General features: G+C 30.2%; 1 protein-coding gene across 1 annotated transcript; it reads left to right on the top strand.

Annotated features, from left to right (window-relative positions):
• The first annotated feature begins 15,175 nt into the window (after positions 1-15,175).
• LOC100161068 (structural maintenance of chromosomes protein 6-like) lies at positions 15,176-18,481 on the top strand. Its single transcript, XM_029489879.1, has 4 exons — positions 15,176-15,203; positions 15,288-15,958; positions 16,040-17,072; positions 17,114-18,481. The coding sequence occupies exons 1-4, from the start codon at positions 15,176-15,178 to the stop codon at positions 18,421-18,423; spliced, it is 3,042 nt and encodes a 1,013-aa protein (XP_029345739.1). The 3' UTR covers positions 18,424-18,481.
• Positions 18,482-18,862: the final 381 nt, after the last annotated feature.

The following is an 18,862-nucleotide window of genomic DNA, read 5'->3' as shown; positions in this document are numbered from 1 at the left end:
ATTCCAGGTTTTTTAATATGTAATTTCGTCCAAATTTGAACTTAAAATAAACTGTGCCTATGTATTTTTTAGATTTTTTGGTAACAGAATTAACTATTTACGTGGAATCTTGTTTTAAATTTTCAATCCTTAGATATAAAAGTTGAACATTTTATGAATTTTAAACTACAAAATAATTATTCAATTTTAAATTTGATAAATTTCGTCAAAATTCGATTTTTAAATGCTTATAAAAAAAAATTGTGGCTATGTATATTTAATATTTTTCAACTGCTATTGTAACGATATATCAGGAGCCTTCTGCCTTGTATTAAATGTTTACACTTTTTGGCCCAACAGATAAAACTTTATTGATATTTATAGAAAAAAAACTAAAAAAATTGAAAACTGGCAATGTCCGTAAACAGAAAATTGTATAGAAAATGCTAATATAAATATTCAGTAAAATTTTCAAGTATCTACTATCATTCGATTTTTAATTACAACAGAATAAGAAAATCGTTACATGAGAATTCGAGTGAATATCAAATGTTGTAAAAATATGAATTTCAAACGCTCATAAAAATTTAATTTGTCTTTCTTGTAGACATTTTTTTTCTGATAAAGGTAGATAATATTATGAGAAATCCTGTATTACATTTTCAAATCTTAGATTTAAAAAAAAAATTTTACGAATTCTTAAGCCAAAATAATTTGCTAATTTTCGTGATTTTTCCATATTTTGTCAATTTTTGAACTTTAAATGCTAATAAAAAAAAACTGTGACTAAGGATTTTTAATATTTTTTAAATGTCATTGTAAAAATATAGTAGAAGCCTTGTATTAAATTTTCAAGTTTTTTTTATTGACATTCATAGAAAAAAAAACTAATTATATTGAAAACTGAAAATGTCCCTAAATGTATTGATTTTACAATGAGATATGTACTATGTAGGTATTTTTTAATTTTTTAATTTTTTAATTTTTGTGTCAGTCTCGACTTTTTGGGGGAGTAAAACTGCTTCGATTTTATTCAACAATATCTTGTTTGATAGGAAAGTAAATCTAGTTTGCGCATTCGTGAGAATCTCAATAGCCGCGAGAAAAGCAACATAAAAATTAAGAAACAATTTTTACGCAAAATCTGTTTTGACAATATCTATTTTGGTTTTCGGTGTAACTCTAAAACAAATGAACGTACATGCAATTTCCACTGGTTGTTTATAATTGCATTTTCTATACAGAACATTTTCAAAATATTTTGATTTGTTTTGAACTGTTTAGAAACATTTTCAGTTTCCAATTTATTTGCTTTTTTTCTATGAATGTAAATAAAACTTTATCTGTTGGGTAAAAAGCTTGACAATTTAATACAAGGCTCCTACTATATTGTGAAATTTCAAAAATATTAAAGATACTTAGTCACAGTTTTTTTTTATAAGCGTTTAGAGTTTGAATTTTTAATGTAGGTAACTTATTGACTTAATATTACACGTTTATAAAAAACATTATCATAGACTCATTATGAGGTAGCCCGTTAAACTAGCAGCGCCCACCTAGCAGATATTATTACAACTACGTAAACTGTAACGAGTTGTTACCGGGAAGTCGTGTACAAATCATATTACCGACGTCTAACCTGTTCTTTATAATCGTGCCCACGCTACATTAAGTTTCAAAGTTTTTCTTTGGTTCAGAATTCAGACCACACTATTATAGATAAACAATAACCAAATCAGCTTATCGAGTGCAGTTTCAAGTTCCAATAATATTATTGATCTGTGATATTAGCATATATAATATTAATTATCATTCCATCATATCAATTATTATTCCACACATCAAATAAGCCCATACGGCTTTCTCATCTATACATTTGGCGCAAAAATTTAAAACAATTTCTTACAATATATTTTTATTTTCAAATTGTTAAAACAATACATTTTTCAAATTAGAAACTGAATAAACACATGTATAAGTTGGGTTTGTTCACTGTTAGCAAAATCATTAATTAGTTTATTTGTCATTGTTACAACCATAGGCGTGCGCACGGGCCGGCTCGGTCGAGGTTTGGCAAGCATCGGGTTTCAAGCATCGGGCAGTGTTCGGAACGGTCACTAAAAAAATGAACTCGTTCACGTTCACGTTCGTGTTTTTTTTTCAAACGAACGCGTTCATCGGGTCGTTCATTTATTTTTTATACATTTTTTTTATGAATCATTTGCCTGCTGTAAAGGCTCAGAGTCAAACAGAGGGTGACTTTTTGTCCAGCAATCAAAAAATGAATCCGGACTTTTTGTACGACTTTTTTCATTCCGGACTTTTTGTACCCGGACTTTTCGTCCGCCATAGTTTATGGGTACGCGGACCGTGGCGGGCAGCGGTCTTTGTATTATTTTACAGTGCCCGCGCGGGCAGCCCGCTTTCTGTTTGACCGAGCCTTTAATATAAAAGCCTAAAATCATATAAAACTCAAGCCAAAAATAAAAATACTATTAAGACTTATATATAATATAATTAATTAATATATTTTATAAATATATTTATTAAAGGGTAAATAAATTGAACGTCTTAAAAATCGATCAAGTTCGTTAAAAATATAAACGTCGTTCACGTTTACGTTCTATTTTAATAAAACGAGTGACGTTCACGTATCGTTCACTAAAAATGAACGTAAACGCGTTCCAAACACTGGCATCGGGTTGGTAAAAAGTAAAAACGCTAAACCAGACGAACTAAACCAAAAAATAAGGTTTCGGAGTACCAGGGACTCATGGTCTAATCGTTACTTTTCTTCAGTTTCGGCGGCGGTTGATGCGATGACGCGCGGCAGCAGTTGTAGCTACTCGCTCTTACATTCTGTTACATTATAAAAACATTATAGTTTGTCTAACTACTGTTATAATTGGTAATTACGCATTTATACATAATATTATTTCTCTATTCATATTAATCGATCGATTGTTAGTACTAATCTTTAATAATTATTCACGTCCGTTTGAAATTAAAAATACGGATACGTAAAAGATATATTAGAGACGTCACATCGACGCGGCGGCAGTCTGTAGTCACATATTATTATCAAACTGAAGAACTAATAATAATATTGTTGGTCTGTGAGATTGATCGTTGGTTGGATCGAGGTTGATCGGATAGTAAAAACGCTACTTAAACAGACGAAAAATGTGGGGTCGGAGTACCAGGGACTCATGGTCCAATCGTTACTTTTCTTCATTTTCGGCGGAGACGCGCGGCAGCAGTAGCTACTCGCTCCACACGCGCGTTATACCACCCCCCCCCCCCTACTTCTATAAATAATATAATATTTTAAGAATATTTTTAAATACTGAAATAGCCAATAATTTACGAAAATCGAGTAGTGGTTCAAAATACCAATATGTATTAATATATTATTATAGTTAAAAAATATTGGACGAGTAGCTTACCTATTGTTATGTATTAATTATCAAGACACAACACTCGGATGGTTGGGTGACTTAAAATATCATATTTATATAATTTATTACTTATATATAAACTTTAAATTTTATTTGTCACAGTACCTATCGCAGAAAACGGTAGGTAATAAATCTATAATATTATGTTATATAGTGACTATAGTGCAGTATTATTATACTATCGTACTAATATAGTAAAATAAACACATTGATATGGAAATGTTAATTATAACCTGTTAATTATGTCTATCTGGCCCTCGCATAACATATAAATAAAATGCATTCACACAAAATATTTTTTGTTACGTCGTGATTGGACGATTTTCAATTTATGTGTGTCGCAACTTTTTATGCAACTTGATGATACCACATAATACGATCACAAAAATATAAATATAATTATAGTTATAATGATAGTGTGTAATAATTATGTGTGTGTATGTTTCTGTGGGTGACGGACCTGTCGGCTAGGTTTGCGAGTGAATTGGTGGTGTGTAGGCAATCACTCGTTGTTTCTATTTATAATATTGTATACTTAATTTTATAATAATACTTATTTTAAATTTCAATCAATACTTTATAGTTTTAGTAATAGTTATAGCCAGTGTTCGGTCTTATCTGGATAAATTTATCTAGATGAATATCTAGATAATTATTTGTTCATCTTTTATCTTATCTAGATAAATAGTTACAAGGTATCTAAACGTTCATCTTAGATAATTTTTTTATTTATCTAAATAAATTCATCTAGATACATTTTTTATTGATAAAAATCGCGAAATTGTATGAATGCATTTTAAATATTTATACAGATTCTCAAACCAAGTTTATTGTTTATAAATAATATAATTATTTTTATTTATATCATTATTATTATTATGTTCCTAGTGTCCAACTAAAATATACCTAAATTTAAAACCCATTTAAAAAAAAATTGTATCTTTTTTTTATCTAGATAAATATAGTTAAGTTATCTTTTATATCTATCTAGATACGCTGAGTTGCATTATCTTTATCTTTATCTAGGTAAAAAAAATACTTATCTAATCCGAACACTGGTTATAGCAATTGTATAGAAATTGTATGATAGTTGTAATAAACAATGCCCTAACCCGTTAAATGTATAAACATAATAATATGGAAAACATAGTGCGAACGCATTTAATTCATAGCCCTATTTACCAAATTTTTCAATATTTATAAGTACCTACGTTGCGAATTTGTCGCGAAAACGGTTTCCAATAAATCATGATTACGCTACTGGTTAAGTAATAAAAAGATTGTTATTATACTTACAAATTATTGTTTTTATTTTCATGCAATCATGAATTATACCATATATTAATTTATAATTATAAATAATCTTATTTGTGATTAATGGTAGTGGGTAGAATGTAGAATCAGTGTCGTAACTAGAGAGTCAAAAACCCAGGTGCAAACAAATGCATATGGCCCTCTATTTCTAGAGATATAGGTACATAAAAAAATCGGACTGACTTCAGACCCTGGTAATTTTTACTCCTTAGATAGGATAGTATTTGTACGGGGCGCTAGTGTTGTAATGCCTAGGGGCGGAAAAATGTTAAGTCCGCCTCTGCGTGAAGCAGATGAGCGCATAATAAACAAATTATTATAATATTACGTTATTATTTTCAAACGTGTATTATTTCTACGGCTTGAGGAATATTTAAAAATAATATATACCATACCACAACGGACAAATAGGACGAACATTTTTCGTAATCTCGTTTATATATTTTGATGTACCTACGATAACCTTTTCGTATAATACTATAATGTTGTATACGCCTAAATGCACTCGGACCTCTCTGCACGCGTTTATCCATAAATTGTATTACATGGGTTTTTCGTGTATTATTTTCTTAGAACTACTGCCTGTGACTAATTTAACAGGATTGTATATAGGCACGTCGAAGGTACTTAAATGGCGACACACACACACACACACACACACACACACAGGTGGTAGACGTCGACTCCGGATGACAGCGGTAAATAATGAATTATGTTGTTATCGTTATATCGGTAGACGGAATATCATTATTTGGAAATTCTTTCTGACCGAAAGCCTTAAAACCGGTCGCACCTTTAGTAATAATAAACTATTATCATCGCCACCGGGGTTCCTTCGATGCACTATAATACTATTATGTTTATAACGAATTATCGTTATATACTTAAATAATATTATGTCTATCGCCTTCTTCCCTGTACCTACGTTTTTTTTTCGTTTTATAATATATTGCTATAGCATTTCCAAAACCTTGACCTTATCGGTATAACATTTAACGGGCCGCTTGGGACGTGAGAACCCACTTAGTTTACTTTACCTGCATCGGACGGAATTCTTGCTGCGCACGGATCACCCACGTTGTTAGTCGATGCACAGCATTTAAGACGACTGAACAAAATATTTTATAATAATATAGGCAGGGGCGGCTCGTGTACAAGTGCACGTGCACTACCTACCCAAACTCGAGAAAAATTGAAAACATAAATCGTAATAATACAACTGAGTACTTATAGTGTTATTAAAATTATTTTTGAAAATAAAAAAAACATAAATTCGGAATATTATGAAAATAATAATAAAATATTCGAATTAGATTATTTCGAAGAACAAACAGCCGAGCGGTAGTCCGCGACGGAACGGTATCGGTGTGTATTATAGTGGTACGGCAGTACACACAATCGCTGTGCACATTTGTAAGTACAGTGTAAAAATTAAAACAATTCGAAACACGCAACCCGCGGACAATATGCGAAGCGTATATCACCGGGTATATGCAATCTACCTGCGGTGGATTGCGGACCCCGTTAGTAGCGTAGGTAAGTGAAGATTGGATAATATAGTTTCTGTCGGTTAAAAGTTGAGAGTTTCATAAAGATTTGTGCTAAGGATAAGCAGTATGGATTTGAGATAAGGCCTGCGATTTGGCAGGTACGTGAAAAAGTTTGAGCGTCTAGAAATCCGTCACTATCATTGCAAAGTGTCAAGCTATCATTCATCACCGGTGTAAGGTGATAATCGACTGAGAAAGCCACAAACGGCGTTTTGGATACGTGGATACTGCCATCGTTCTTATGGTGCTTTTGGTTGTTAAAAAGTGTAGATTCCATAGGTGTATTCGGTTGTCTAGCTATCAGACTAAGCCACATATCGTCGGCTAGTGGACAATATGTGAACCCTATATTATCAGGTATGCGATCCACCTGCGGTGGATTGCGGGCCTCGCTAGTCCCGTAGGTACATCAACAACTTCACGGACAATTTAGTTTTAAACTTATATCAAGTAACATACATAATATTATATTATAGTAAATATATATTATTATGGATGTTGATGATATTAAATATATATATTAAATTGTTTTTTATTAGATACCTACTAAACAATTTAAGCTGATTTTATAAAATTACGTGTAAATAATATTATAATACACTCATAATGGTGAATACAATAATATAGTTAAAATTTTTCAGTATAATATACTTCTGGTGTGCCCGTGTCGTTACATCAAACCAGCTTAACTTACTAACTATTCCCTATTGTTGCATTCTACATATTATATCCATAATAATATAATTTCTGTAGAAGTTATATTAGGTATTACCATTATTATAGGTAGGTCGTACGTACATTATATTATACTAAAAATAAATAACTCTATTCCCATTTACATATAATTATATAATTCTAAAACACTATACACACTAAAGATTAATGGTAATTACTAATTTTATAACAATATATCTCTATCTCATGTCACAATATGGAAAATGTACTACGTCGTCAAACTCCTCCGAAACGGCTTGACCGATTTTCATGAAATTTTGTGTGTATATTCAGTAGGTCTGAGAGAGTGAATTAAACTATTTTTCATACCAATAGGTCCAACCCGTGGACGTGCTCAAATGGAGATTTTGAGATTTACGATGGAAATTTTTGTTTAAAAATGGTTGCTATGGGTTTTAAAGCTGTAATAATAATAATTATTGGTTACCATTGGGTAATCGTTAGTTAAATTATTATTAATGACGTATTAGTATTAATATTTTATTTGTATATTGGTTAATCAAGCATGCATCAAATCGGATTGTCGCATATTGCTTACCACTTATAACCGCAATCCACCGCAGATGGATTTTATACTTGATGTACCGTTGCAAATTGTACCAGGGTTGCTGAATTACACGTCAATAAAAGATAGTCAATAGTCAGTGTTGAGTGATATCTAGATAAATTATCTAGATTCAAATTAAGTACCTTCATCTCATCTAGATGAATAAAAAAATTTGTATCTAATTGGTATCTAAGATTTAAATTACGGAAATCTACATAAATATCTAGGTAAATCTCGTTGTGTAATGGACGTGATTTTTTCAATAATAGTTTACTCATACATTGAAATTGGTACTGTATGTCTGTATGCTCAGTATATATATTTTATACTTATATTTATTCATTAATTTATTTTTGATACAAAATAAGCCTTCCTGATTTGCTTCCCTTAATAAATTATTAAACCAAGAATCCAATAGCATTAATACAAATTAACTATTATAATTTAAACATCTAGATAAAAAAGTTTTATCTACATATTTATCTAGATAAAAATTGAATATTCTATCTTCATATTAATCTAGATATTAATTTAGCTAGTAATCTAATATTTATTTAGATGTTATTTTTGATATCTGAACTTAACACTGTCAATAGGTACATCGTACATAAGTTCATATAATGTAATATTAACAATATTAACCAACATAATATCATTAAACGCTAAACGCTAAACGCTTTATTATTATGTTGTATCAAATAATAATTTAAAAAATGTTTACATACGAAAAAAAAATCTATGTATAATAGATACAATTAATGAAGTATGCTAGAATAATTTTAAAAAAAAATTAACAATATGTACACAAAGTAAATGTATAAATTTAATTTAATAGTAATAATAACAATAATAATAAAGAGAAAAGATCAAAAATTTGTAAAATTACGTGAAAAATATCGAAAAAAAAATTCAAAAAAATTCGGGTTTCGGGTGGCCGTGTAAACCATTAGACGGTATCGACGCCCGGAGAGCGTACGACGTATTCGAACTGAGACCTACCTACAACCTACGTTAAAGGAACCTACGCCAAACCTATCGATCCACAGTTAGTTTTTTCATTACACAATTTTTTTTAACCCCTATACATACCTAAAACATTAATGTCAATAATCGAACACCATTTACCAATTTACTATTATTACTTTAGCCACTTAATAAAGAATCCAAATTTATGATATTGTAAGAAAAGTAACTATGAAGTAATTAATTACGATTACCTATAACAAATAAAAATAATAATACTGATTTTGATGAATGTATGTTAAAATAAAAATAATGAACTATGTTTGCCAACAATTTTGTTTAAGTTTTTTTTTTTTTTTTGAGAGTGTCATTAGATTACCGATTAAACTACTTAAGTGTATAAAAAGGTTATAAGAAAATAATATTTAGCTCTTGTAAATTAAACCTATACCAATTACCTATTTCAATTAAAAGTATTAATGCATATTTTACTAAACTTTTGAGGACCATAGTTAATAAACTAGCGAACCAAAATTGATGATTTTACTATCAAAATATTCAGAAAAAAAAGCTTTACCGGAATCCATTAAAAATATAGTAGCTACCATTTGAAAAATAAAGTTGATTTTGTTATTGGTACACCTCCGTGTTTCAGAATTTTGATACGCCCTGTATAATTCGCTTATAATACGCGCATCTCCCATATTAATATGTATTTAAGAGGACGCTACGCCCGCATGCGTTTTATAGTAGAATTACTAAAATTCCACAACGCATAGAAAAGAACTTTATCTGTTTCGTAGCGTTTTTATTATTTGGATAACATTAATATAATTAAAGTTATTAGTTTGAGAACATTAAGTTGTTTTTGTTTTTTTCGTTTAATTATTAAAAACAATTGTTAAGTGCTATAAAAATAACAAAAACGCTACGACACAGATTAAGTTCTTACTTATGGTTTGTGGAATTTTAGTAATTCTACTATAAATACAGAGGGAGCATAGTTGTCCCGTGCAAAACAGTTTTTGCTATGTTGTGCATTTGTAAGACGGAAACAACGCTTGCGGGTGTAACGTCCTCTTAACGGGGAGTGTGAAAAGCGTTTTCCCTTAATAATTATTAAATCATAGGCAAAAATCGTACTCTTATACATGTATACGCGTACGGTCGGTCGGTCACCGGCGTCATTTCGAAACGTGATTGCGAGCTGAACGGGCCGATTTCGAAGGAAAAGCGCATATAGATGGCTTTCAAAAGACTTTAACTACTTGATTCGGGCACGAACGACGTTCGAAAAAATGAAACGGTCAGAGAAAACGGAAAAATCGGCAAAACAGCCCGGCCGGTAGGTAGCGTATTTTACGATTGACATTGCAACCGCTACGGACGAAGCTCGAATATAAACCACACACCGGCGGTTTCGAGAGATCGCGATCTACGTGAATCAAATATAAAAGAGGGCGAAAAAGGATTAAAAATTGTCGAAATCGTGTGAAAAAGGTAAATTTTCAAAAATTGGCGAAATGATAAGAAAAAAGGTGATAACGCGGCGACTTTGCGCGCCGCCGAATAGAAACGTCCCGATTGGCCGGGGCGGCAAAACGACACGAAAGTCGTCTATCCTAGCGGAGAAAGACGGAGACTGTCTCTGTTATCTAATATAAGAGAACAGATATATTTATCTATACATATATACTCTGATAATATTATTTTGTAAACATTGCCTGCTTTGTAAATGGCGGCCGACTTCGACGACAAGAAGGAGACGTCTATCTAGTTGTAGTAAATATCTATGATAAGCAGTCACATCTTAGATGACGTTTAGCGGCCATTTTGTTGGAGATAATATTTTATACGTATGGACTATATTATAGCAGTCGGTTATCTAATATTTTATATATCTGTGCGTTATAATGAGATAATATAAGATCACGGCCACTGACTAATATATACAGGACTGGACACGAGATAAAAATTGTGGTTACGAAATGTAGTACAACAGTCGGAGTTCGGGGGGATATTTTCCTTTTAGCATTACTAGCGCCGTCGTGGTGGATACTTATGGAACTAGAACACATCATACAAATGTCTAGTTCCAAAAGTATCCACCAAGATGGCGCTAGTAATGCTAAAAGGAAAATATCCCCCCGAACACCGCCTGTTGTACTACATTTCGTGGTCAACCCTCCACACCCTCCAACCTTGTCGTGTCCAGTCCTGTATATCTTAGTCCATGATCGCGGCGATCCTTTACTCTTTGATCCATGATGCAACCAGGGGTACGAAACTCCGTGAACTGGTCGAATCAGGCGATTGTGGCCTTAAACACGGTTCCAGGGGGGCGAGGCATACGTGAAATAGGGAATGGTAAACAATCCGACCCCGCGTAACGTATCCCGCCATAGTCTTGGAACCGTTTTCATAATATTGGTAACCATGGGTCTAACATCATGTTGATGCGTGGAACCATTTCCATGTTTTTCGTAATTTCAGACTTCAGATCATAGGTTACAAAGACCCTAATCAGCTGATCGAGTTTCGCTTCTATATTGTTCTATGATAATATAACTAACCTGTTGGTCATATCATGCTTTGATACTTCGCACACGCCCGACGACGTCGACACACGAGACCGATCCGTACAATCATTGGAGCAATAACGATTGCATTTCATCACGCCGTCCCTTATTGTCATTTGCCGGTCCGTCCGTAACCAAACCACAACAGTTTTTAGTACTTTTTAGTATTTCAACTCAATTTACCCTGCAGTTTCCACGGCATAAACCGTTCACGGTTCCCAATCTTTTCGTTTTTTTTTTCAAGCCTCCACGCAGTCGCGTGGTTTCAATTCGCGCCCGAAACGTGTAAGTATTATATTATATTATTAGGTATATCATAACAATACATTATAAGAATTGACCCCCCGACATTTTATGTCGGTCGCGAGTATTGAATAATAATCGCCAATAGGTAATTTATAATTTATATAAACACACCAACATATTATATTTTATTGTTTTCGTACATTCGGAATCGGAATGACCAGGAATGATTTTAATTGAGTTGACTGGTGTAGGTACGATGTTACTATAGAATATTATGTCAATCTGAATAAAACATGCCGTCGGCGAACAATTCCGCCATGAAATAATTTGGGCATCGGGCCTACATCCGCAGTCTATTATTTTATACCTAAATCAACTTCTTTCATTCAACAAGTTTCATATAAACGTAAATTGATTTTTGCTCACACATATGCTTTATTCAATATCCATCTAATCTCCGGTTTCAGTTACAGTTACTGTCTTATTTTACTTTAAATAACTGCCCAGCATTCTGCCATTCTGTATTTTGTGTCCTGGGTCATAGATTTTTTTCGAAGGTTGTTCAATATAATTTCAGTCGTGGTAACTACTGATGTTGGTTACCACCCACCCCCTCACAAACTCAAAATTATATTAATTTATACATTTTATCATATTTTAATTGATAATGTTAGTAAAAATGTAGGTATCAACCAATATAATCTGTGATTAATAATGAACATATTTCAATTAAATTATTATTTTATGTTATTATACCTACCCACCCCTTATTTTCCATGGGGGAGCGACCGCTACACCTAGTAATAGGGTTAGGCGCCACTAGTCCTGTGTTTTTTTTTGTGTGTTTATGCATTAATGATGGCTGCCGTATATTAATTATAGTATGTATACAAAAGTATACTTATGAGTTTTGACAAATCATTTAAAAGTCTCCAAATATGATTGAAAAGCATTCTGTAGTTAATATATTTTGTATTAATGTTTATTTATTGGAAGGTTTTCACATGATATCAGCATTTAGTTTTCAAGTCTGCCTTGTGCGATAGTGTTACATACCTAGTCGATTTTTTGTAATTTTTATCTTTGAAAATGTTCAGGCAAGGCACTTGTAACAGTCAATATGGTTGCTGTATGAAGTGCCGTATAAAGAGTCGGATAAACTTCTTTTAATCTAGATGTATGATATAATTTTAGTAAATCGAGTAAACTAACTAAATTTATATTTTAATTATCGTAGTCCATTTTTTCATCAAAATTAGAATCAACAGTTTCTGTATTTTGACTACCATACAACATCTTATCTTGATCATAAACTTATTTACTACAACCACAGTTCAAATTTCACATGATGTGATTCACTATATTAACTGCTTGACATAAAAAAATCTGGTTATCTGGTTATAAAAAATGTGTGTGGAACATTATCAAATACTTTGCAAAAATGAAAAGTATAATGTTTTTACAACTATAGTTAAATTGTTTAAAATTTAAATCAGATATTAAAATATCTTGCAAAATTTACTTTAAGTGAGAGTAGAATATTAATTTTCTATTTGCCAATAGAGAAGTCTCCATCTCAATTCTCAATATTAAAAATTGTAGCATTGTGTTCTGTTCTAGAAGAAGTTTGTACAGCCAGAAATTCAAACTCTTGTTTTTTTAACTGTATACAATAATATAATGTCAAAATAAATATATATAAAATTATAATAAAGTAAATAACACGGACAATATTATCAGTTTTAATTTGAGAGTTGCTTTCAAATCTATATACCATTGCAACAATTCACACATTAATTTAGATACCTACCTTTAAAAACTTTTTTTTTAAATTGTTTATACATTAGTTGTTGGTTAAGTATTGTACATATTATGTTTTTGCACTAAATATAGTTTAACTAGTGGAAGCAGAATTTTAATATTGGTTTATAATATATAGTTATTACTATGGTTTTTACATTTATTTAAATATTTAATATCTAGAAAAAGTAATTTCGTTACGCACGTCTCTGTAACCACAACAATAATTTATCTGTTATCATGTTTCATTAACAAAATAACTCTTTTAGAATATTAAAAAAAAAAAAAAAAAACTAAACTCTGTATTGAAATACTGATTCTTGATTTGTACTAAGTACAATAATTCACATAATTATGAAAAAAACTCAAACTTTAAAATATAATTTTTATATGTATATCAATATACAACTTATATGTGTAATTATGCCAAATAAGATATTATAAAAAATAATCAATGTATTAATAATAAATTAAAAAACAGTACATAGGTACCTTTTTTGAATAGATTTTTAATCAGCAACAAACACACTGACTGTCACGGCAATAAATTACGGTTGTAATTTGTTAAATTTAAACCAATTGTTTTTTTTCTGCACAAAAAATTGAACCAGGAATATTTGATGTAGGAGTTGACATATTACTAATATTTTACAATTTATACTACTATAATGTGGTTGATTAGATAGGTACTTAAAACCATTAAACATAATTAAACATAATTTACCGTTATTAAATAATAATGGACAATAGCTTACAACAAAATATAGTCAATAGTGAGTGCCGAGTGGTGAAATGGTAGCGTTCATTTTTCGTATCCAGGTTATAACAGAACGTCCATGGGAAAATACTCTATTTTTATCTTGTGTATATGTGGTAATTGCATACACATTAGTACTATAGATAAAATTTTCATATTCTATTATTTTATTTAGTATGCATTTTACCTAGTATACCATTTCACAACTCACAGAATGATATTTCTAGATTTATCCATTATTATTTATTCTAAATTTATTCAATACACAGAAGCGTAGTACGTATAGCCGTAATACTATAGGTACTTAATGACCGTGGCACACTGTTGCATTCAACATTCATACGTGCAACTGTTTATATGGGCTTAAACAATTATATTTAAATAATTAATTATATTCTAGTACAATTTTAGCATAAAGACTAAGTATAGTAAGTAGACTAATATGTAAACTCTAATATTTTACCCACTCCGTAGCCATTACCTTCCCAACCATCTATACACTCATCTACCCAATTTTCTAGGCAGTTCATTGAACTACCTGGAGTATGTGTTCAGTGCTACTGTTTTCATCATAGTCTTGGAACTAATAAACTAATTATCAGGGGTTAAAGTAAAACTAAATAGCAAGGGATACTGTGATTCATATTTCATTTTAAACATTTCCTGTACAATAATTAATTTATTTGTTGAAACAAAATGTTAATTAAAACAATTTAAAAAAAATCTTCAAATCATCTCATAGCTCAAATAAACGTGTCTTATTCTCAGCAACCATATATGGACACAATGTTTTGTACTAATTATGAGTACTACCTCACTATATTTTACTGAATTTAAACAAAAAAATTACCTTAGTTCAAAGTTTAGGACTTGAGAGATTAACATCGACAATTTGAGTATGTATATTGTATATGGTATCTCAATGCAATCAAGATACAGTATAAGGTCTAATTATATTATGAATTTTTGTTTTTTTAATTATGTATTATACATATATAAAGCAACTTTTATTTCATGTATATTTATTTATTTTGGTTTTATTAATTCACATAAACCCATACATAGAAACAGAATCTTAGGCAATATGAAATAAAAAAATATTAAAATTAAAAATTTGGCACGCAGATCATCATTTAGAAATCACTGTTATGTATGAAATGATTACTAACATTATGAATTAATTATTTTTCAGAAAATATACAATAAATTGTTCAACTTGGATATTTGTTTTAATTTACACATCAGTTATGAATTCGAAATCTAAACTAAATCAAAGTAAGAATCAATTGTATTATATTTTTTTTATATTCATAAATAATTACATAATTTAATGAATTTATATTTTGTTTATATTCTTAGAGTTCAGTCAGATGGATTCACAGTATATTAATGAAGATTGGTACAATGGAAGTATTAAGTCAATCACTCTCCAAAATTTTATGTGCCATGAAAATTTTCATTTATCATTGAATCCTCGAATTAATTTTATATCAGGTTTAAACGGTAGTGGAAAGAGTGCTATCCAAACTGCTCTTGTTATAGGGTTTGGTGCTAATGCAATTACCACTAGCCGTGGTGTTTCATTAAAATCATTTATCAAATATAACCAATTAAATGCTACTATATCAATTTCCATAGCAAATAGTGGAGAAGGAAATGGGGACTGTGGTCCTTACAAGCCTGAAGTGTATGGAAAGCAAATTACTATAGTAAGACAAATTAATGAAACATCTAATAGTTTTACAATTTTAAATGAAAATAATAAAGTTGTTGAAAAATCTAGAAAAGAATTAAATAATTTGACACTTCATTTTAATATATTAGTGGATAATCCAATATGTATCATGAATCAAACGATGGTAAAAACATTTCATAAAAATGCAAAACCAAATGAGAAGTATGATCTTTTCTATACAGCCATATCTGCCAATTTATTAAATGAAAAAATTGAAGAAACAAAGTCAGTAGCAACAAAGCACTCGGAAAAACTTGAAAATATTAAAAGTTTTTTGGTACAATGTTTAAAAGAAGTAAGTGAATATGAGACTTACGAAAAAAAATTTAAACAGTTAGAAACTTTGAAAAATATTAAAAATCAATATGAAAACGAGTATGCTTGGTTTGTTACTTATCAACTTGAAACAACTTATAAAAATCATTTAAACCAAATTGAATCTCTTCAAGGTATTCTGTCTGAAAATACAGACAAAATAAACATTTTGGAACAGAATATTAAAGCAAATTCAGAAACATTGATGGTAAAAAAAAATGAATTGACAAATATTGAAAATTCTCGCTCGCATTATCATATGGTTTCCATGCAAACAAAAAAAGAATTACTGCACAAAAACAATGAGCTTGATTCAGTGAAGCAATCTGTTAAAAAATATGATTCTGCTTTAATGTTATTAAACAGTAATAGAAAAGATTTAGAAAAACTCATTGAAGTTGAACGTCAAAAAGGCAATACCAATACTTTAGCACAGTATAAAGAAATGTTGGCACGCTATGAGCAAAATTGTTCTGAAGCGGAGGCAGCATGGAAAACAAATATGGAACATGAACAAGCTCTACGTAATACAGTTGACGAATTGAAGGAGAGTGTTAGAAATTTAAAGAACAACGAGGTTACTCCTTTACAAATAAAAATAGGTGAACTTGATAGAACTATCAGAAGTATGTCTCAACAAGAAGACAGGATCAATGTGTATGGGAACTGGATGCCAAAATTAGTTAAAGCTATTGAAATTGCCTTTAGTCAAAACAAATTTATAAAAAAACCAATAGGTCCTATTGGGGCATATATTAAAGTGAACAATGACAAATGGATATTTGCAATCGAAAACTTTTTAGGTCGTGGGACTTTAAGAATATTTTTAGTTGATAACTTTACAGATAACAAAGTACTTCAATCAATAATGGATAGAATAATTACTGGAAACATAAAACAACCCACTGTTATTACTAGCAAATTTTTTGACAAAGTTCATAACATTACTGCTACAGAAACTCAAAATAATTTGTTTCGTATGTTAAACTTCACTAGTCCTATAGTAGCTAATTGTCTGATTGATAGCGAACATATTGAGACGATAATGCTTGTAGATAGACATGGAGGAAGCTATGCTTATAATGAGAAAATATGTCCCAAGTTCCTAAAAATTGTTATTTCAGTTTAACGTTAGATGGAACTCAAGTTTATCCTAGTCCTTCATATAGAGTGTATTCTTTACAAAATGAAACTGCGCCAACTCTCTTGCAAAGTGATGTTTCCGTTGCTGTTAATAACTTGAAACGTGAGAAAAAAGAGTTAGAAGTAAAAATTAATAATATAAACAGAGAATTTGAAAATTTAGAACGGTCAAAAGTAGAAAAGCAACAACAATTCGATAAGGCTCAATCAGAGTCACGATTACTTAAGGCCAAGTATGATGAATACTCAAAAAAAATTAATGAACTTAAAGCTAAATGTGAGGAAGAACAAGAAGATAGATTGGGCACTCTTACTGAAGAAATAAATGATGTTGAATTAAAAATAATTAAAGCCAATGAAATAAAAAATAATTCCATGAAACCAATTCCAAAGTTTCAAAAAGAAATTGATGTATTACATGAGAGACTGAGAGAAGTAACATCTTTTAACGAAAAGACTGATCGTTCTGCATTTTTTGAAGAAATTGAGACCGTTCAAACTCAAATAAATAAACATAAAAGAGATATTTTGCAAATTAATAATATTTTAACAGAACAAAAACAAATGTTAAATAATTTAAACCAAAAAGTGGAACGTGAGAAAAATGATCTCGAAAAACTAATCAAAGACGCTGAGCTATTTGGTAAGAAAATAGAAGTATCACGCAACGAAGAAGATATAAAGAGGGACATAGAAGAAATTAATCATAAAAAGGAATTATTACAAATGGAGATCGATAAGAGAGGTGAAAATATTCTAGTCTTAACAGATGAATTTAAGAAGAAAAAAGAAAAATATATAAAGCATAGCGTTTTACATAAAGAAATTGAAGATATTTACAAAGCCAACGAGAAATCTATTGATCTTAGTGCAATAGCGCTTAAGCACTACATTGATCAATATCGGTTGAAAGTAATTGAAGATTTTGACATGATTCTAGGATTAGGCAAAATAAAGGGTAAGCTCGAAATTGATAGGCATAAACAAAGTTTGGAGATCTCAATGTTTGATAACATAAGTACTTCATGTGCTTCCGGTGGTGAACGGACATTTGCTACAGATGCTTTGATTTTGGCATTATGGAACAACATACAATTGCCATTTTACTCCATTGATGAATATGATGTATACATGGATGATGTTACTCGATTAGCCACTAATAAGCTGCTGATGATGGCTGTTGAAAGACGTAAAAACCAATTCATATTTATCACTCCACAAGACATATCCCATATACAAAGTGCTGATAATATTAAGGTAGTTAAATTAAAAGATCCTATAAAAGATCTTAAAAGATCTTAAAAGTTTTTTATTTTTAGTTATTTCTGTTCTAATGGGTTATAAGTAACTAGATATTATTGTAATTTCAAATGTTAAGAACTTATGAATAATTATTTTAATATTTTCTATTGATAACATTGTTATACCAGTGTTAATTTTTTTATAAATGTACTTGAAATATTACTAAAAATAAAAATATTGTCTGTTCTAGTTCAAATTATCAATAAAATTACTTAAATTCTTAAAAACTGATTTATATTTTATTGTTTGTATAATAATAACATTGACATAATAACAAGAATTAAAAAAAATATTAAATAAATGTAAATTTGACAGTACCTATATGAAATGTGAAAAAAGTAAGTTAATAACTAATAAATAAATGAAGGATGATGTAAGTATTTTTTGCTTTTTCTGTTATTGTTAAAATATGAAAGCATGAATGAATGATGTCACAAAA

This window comes from Acyrthosiphon pisum, chromosome A2 (assembly GCF_005508785.2).
Source record: "Acyrthosiphon pisum isolate AL4f chromosome A2, pea_aphid_22Mar2018_4r6ur, whole genome shotgun sequence".
NCBI classification, from domain to species: domain Eukaryota; kingdom Metazoa; phylum Arthropoda; class Insecta; order Hemiptera; family Aphididae; genus Acyrthosiphon; species Acyrthosiphon pisum.
Note: the sequence above shows the minus strand (reverse complement) of the source record. Positions and strands in the feature narration are given on the sequence as shown.

Bases quoted from the DNA above. Each gene is read 5' to 3' on its own strand.
- LOC100161068 (XM_029489879.1), top strand. From the start codon at position 15,176: ATGAATTCGAAATCTAAACTAAATCAAA. The intron at 15,959-16,039 runs GTAAGTGAATAT...TATGAAAACGAG, and splicing joins TGGTACAATGTTTAAAAGAA to TATGCTTGGTTTGTTACTTA. The intron at 17,073-17,113 runs GTCCCAAGTTCC...GTTTAACGTTAG, and splicing joins TGCTTATAATGAGAAAATAT to ATGGAACTCAAGTTTATCCT.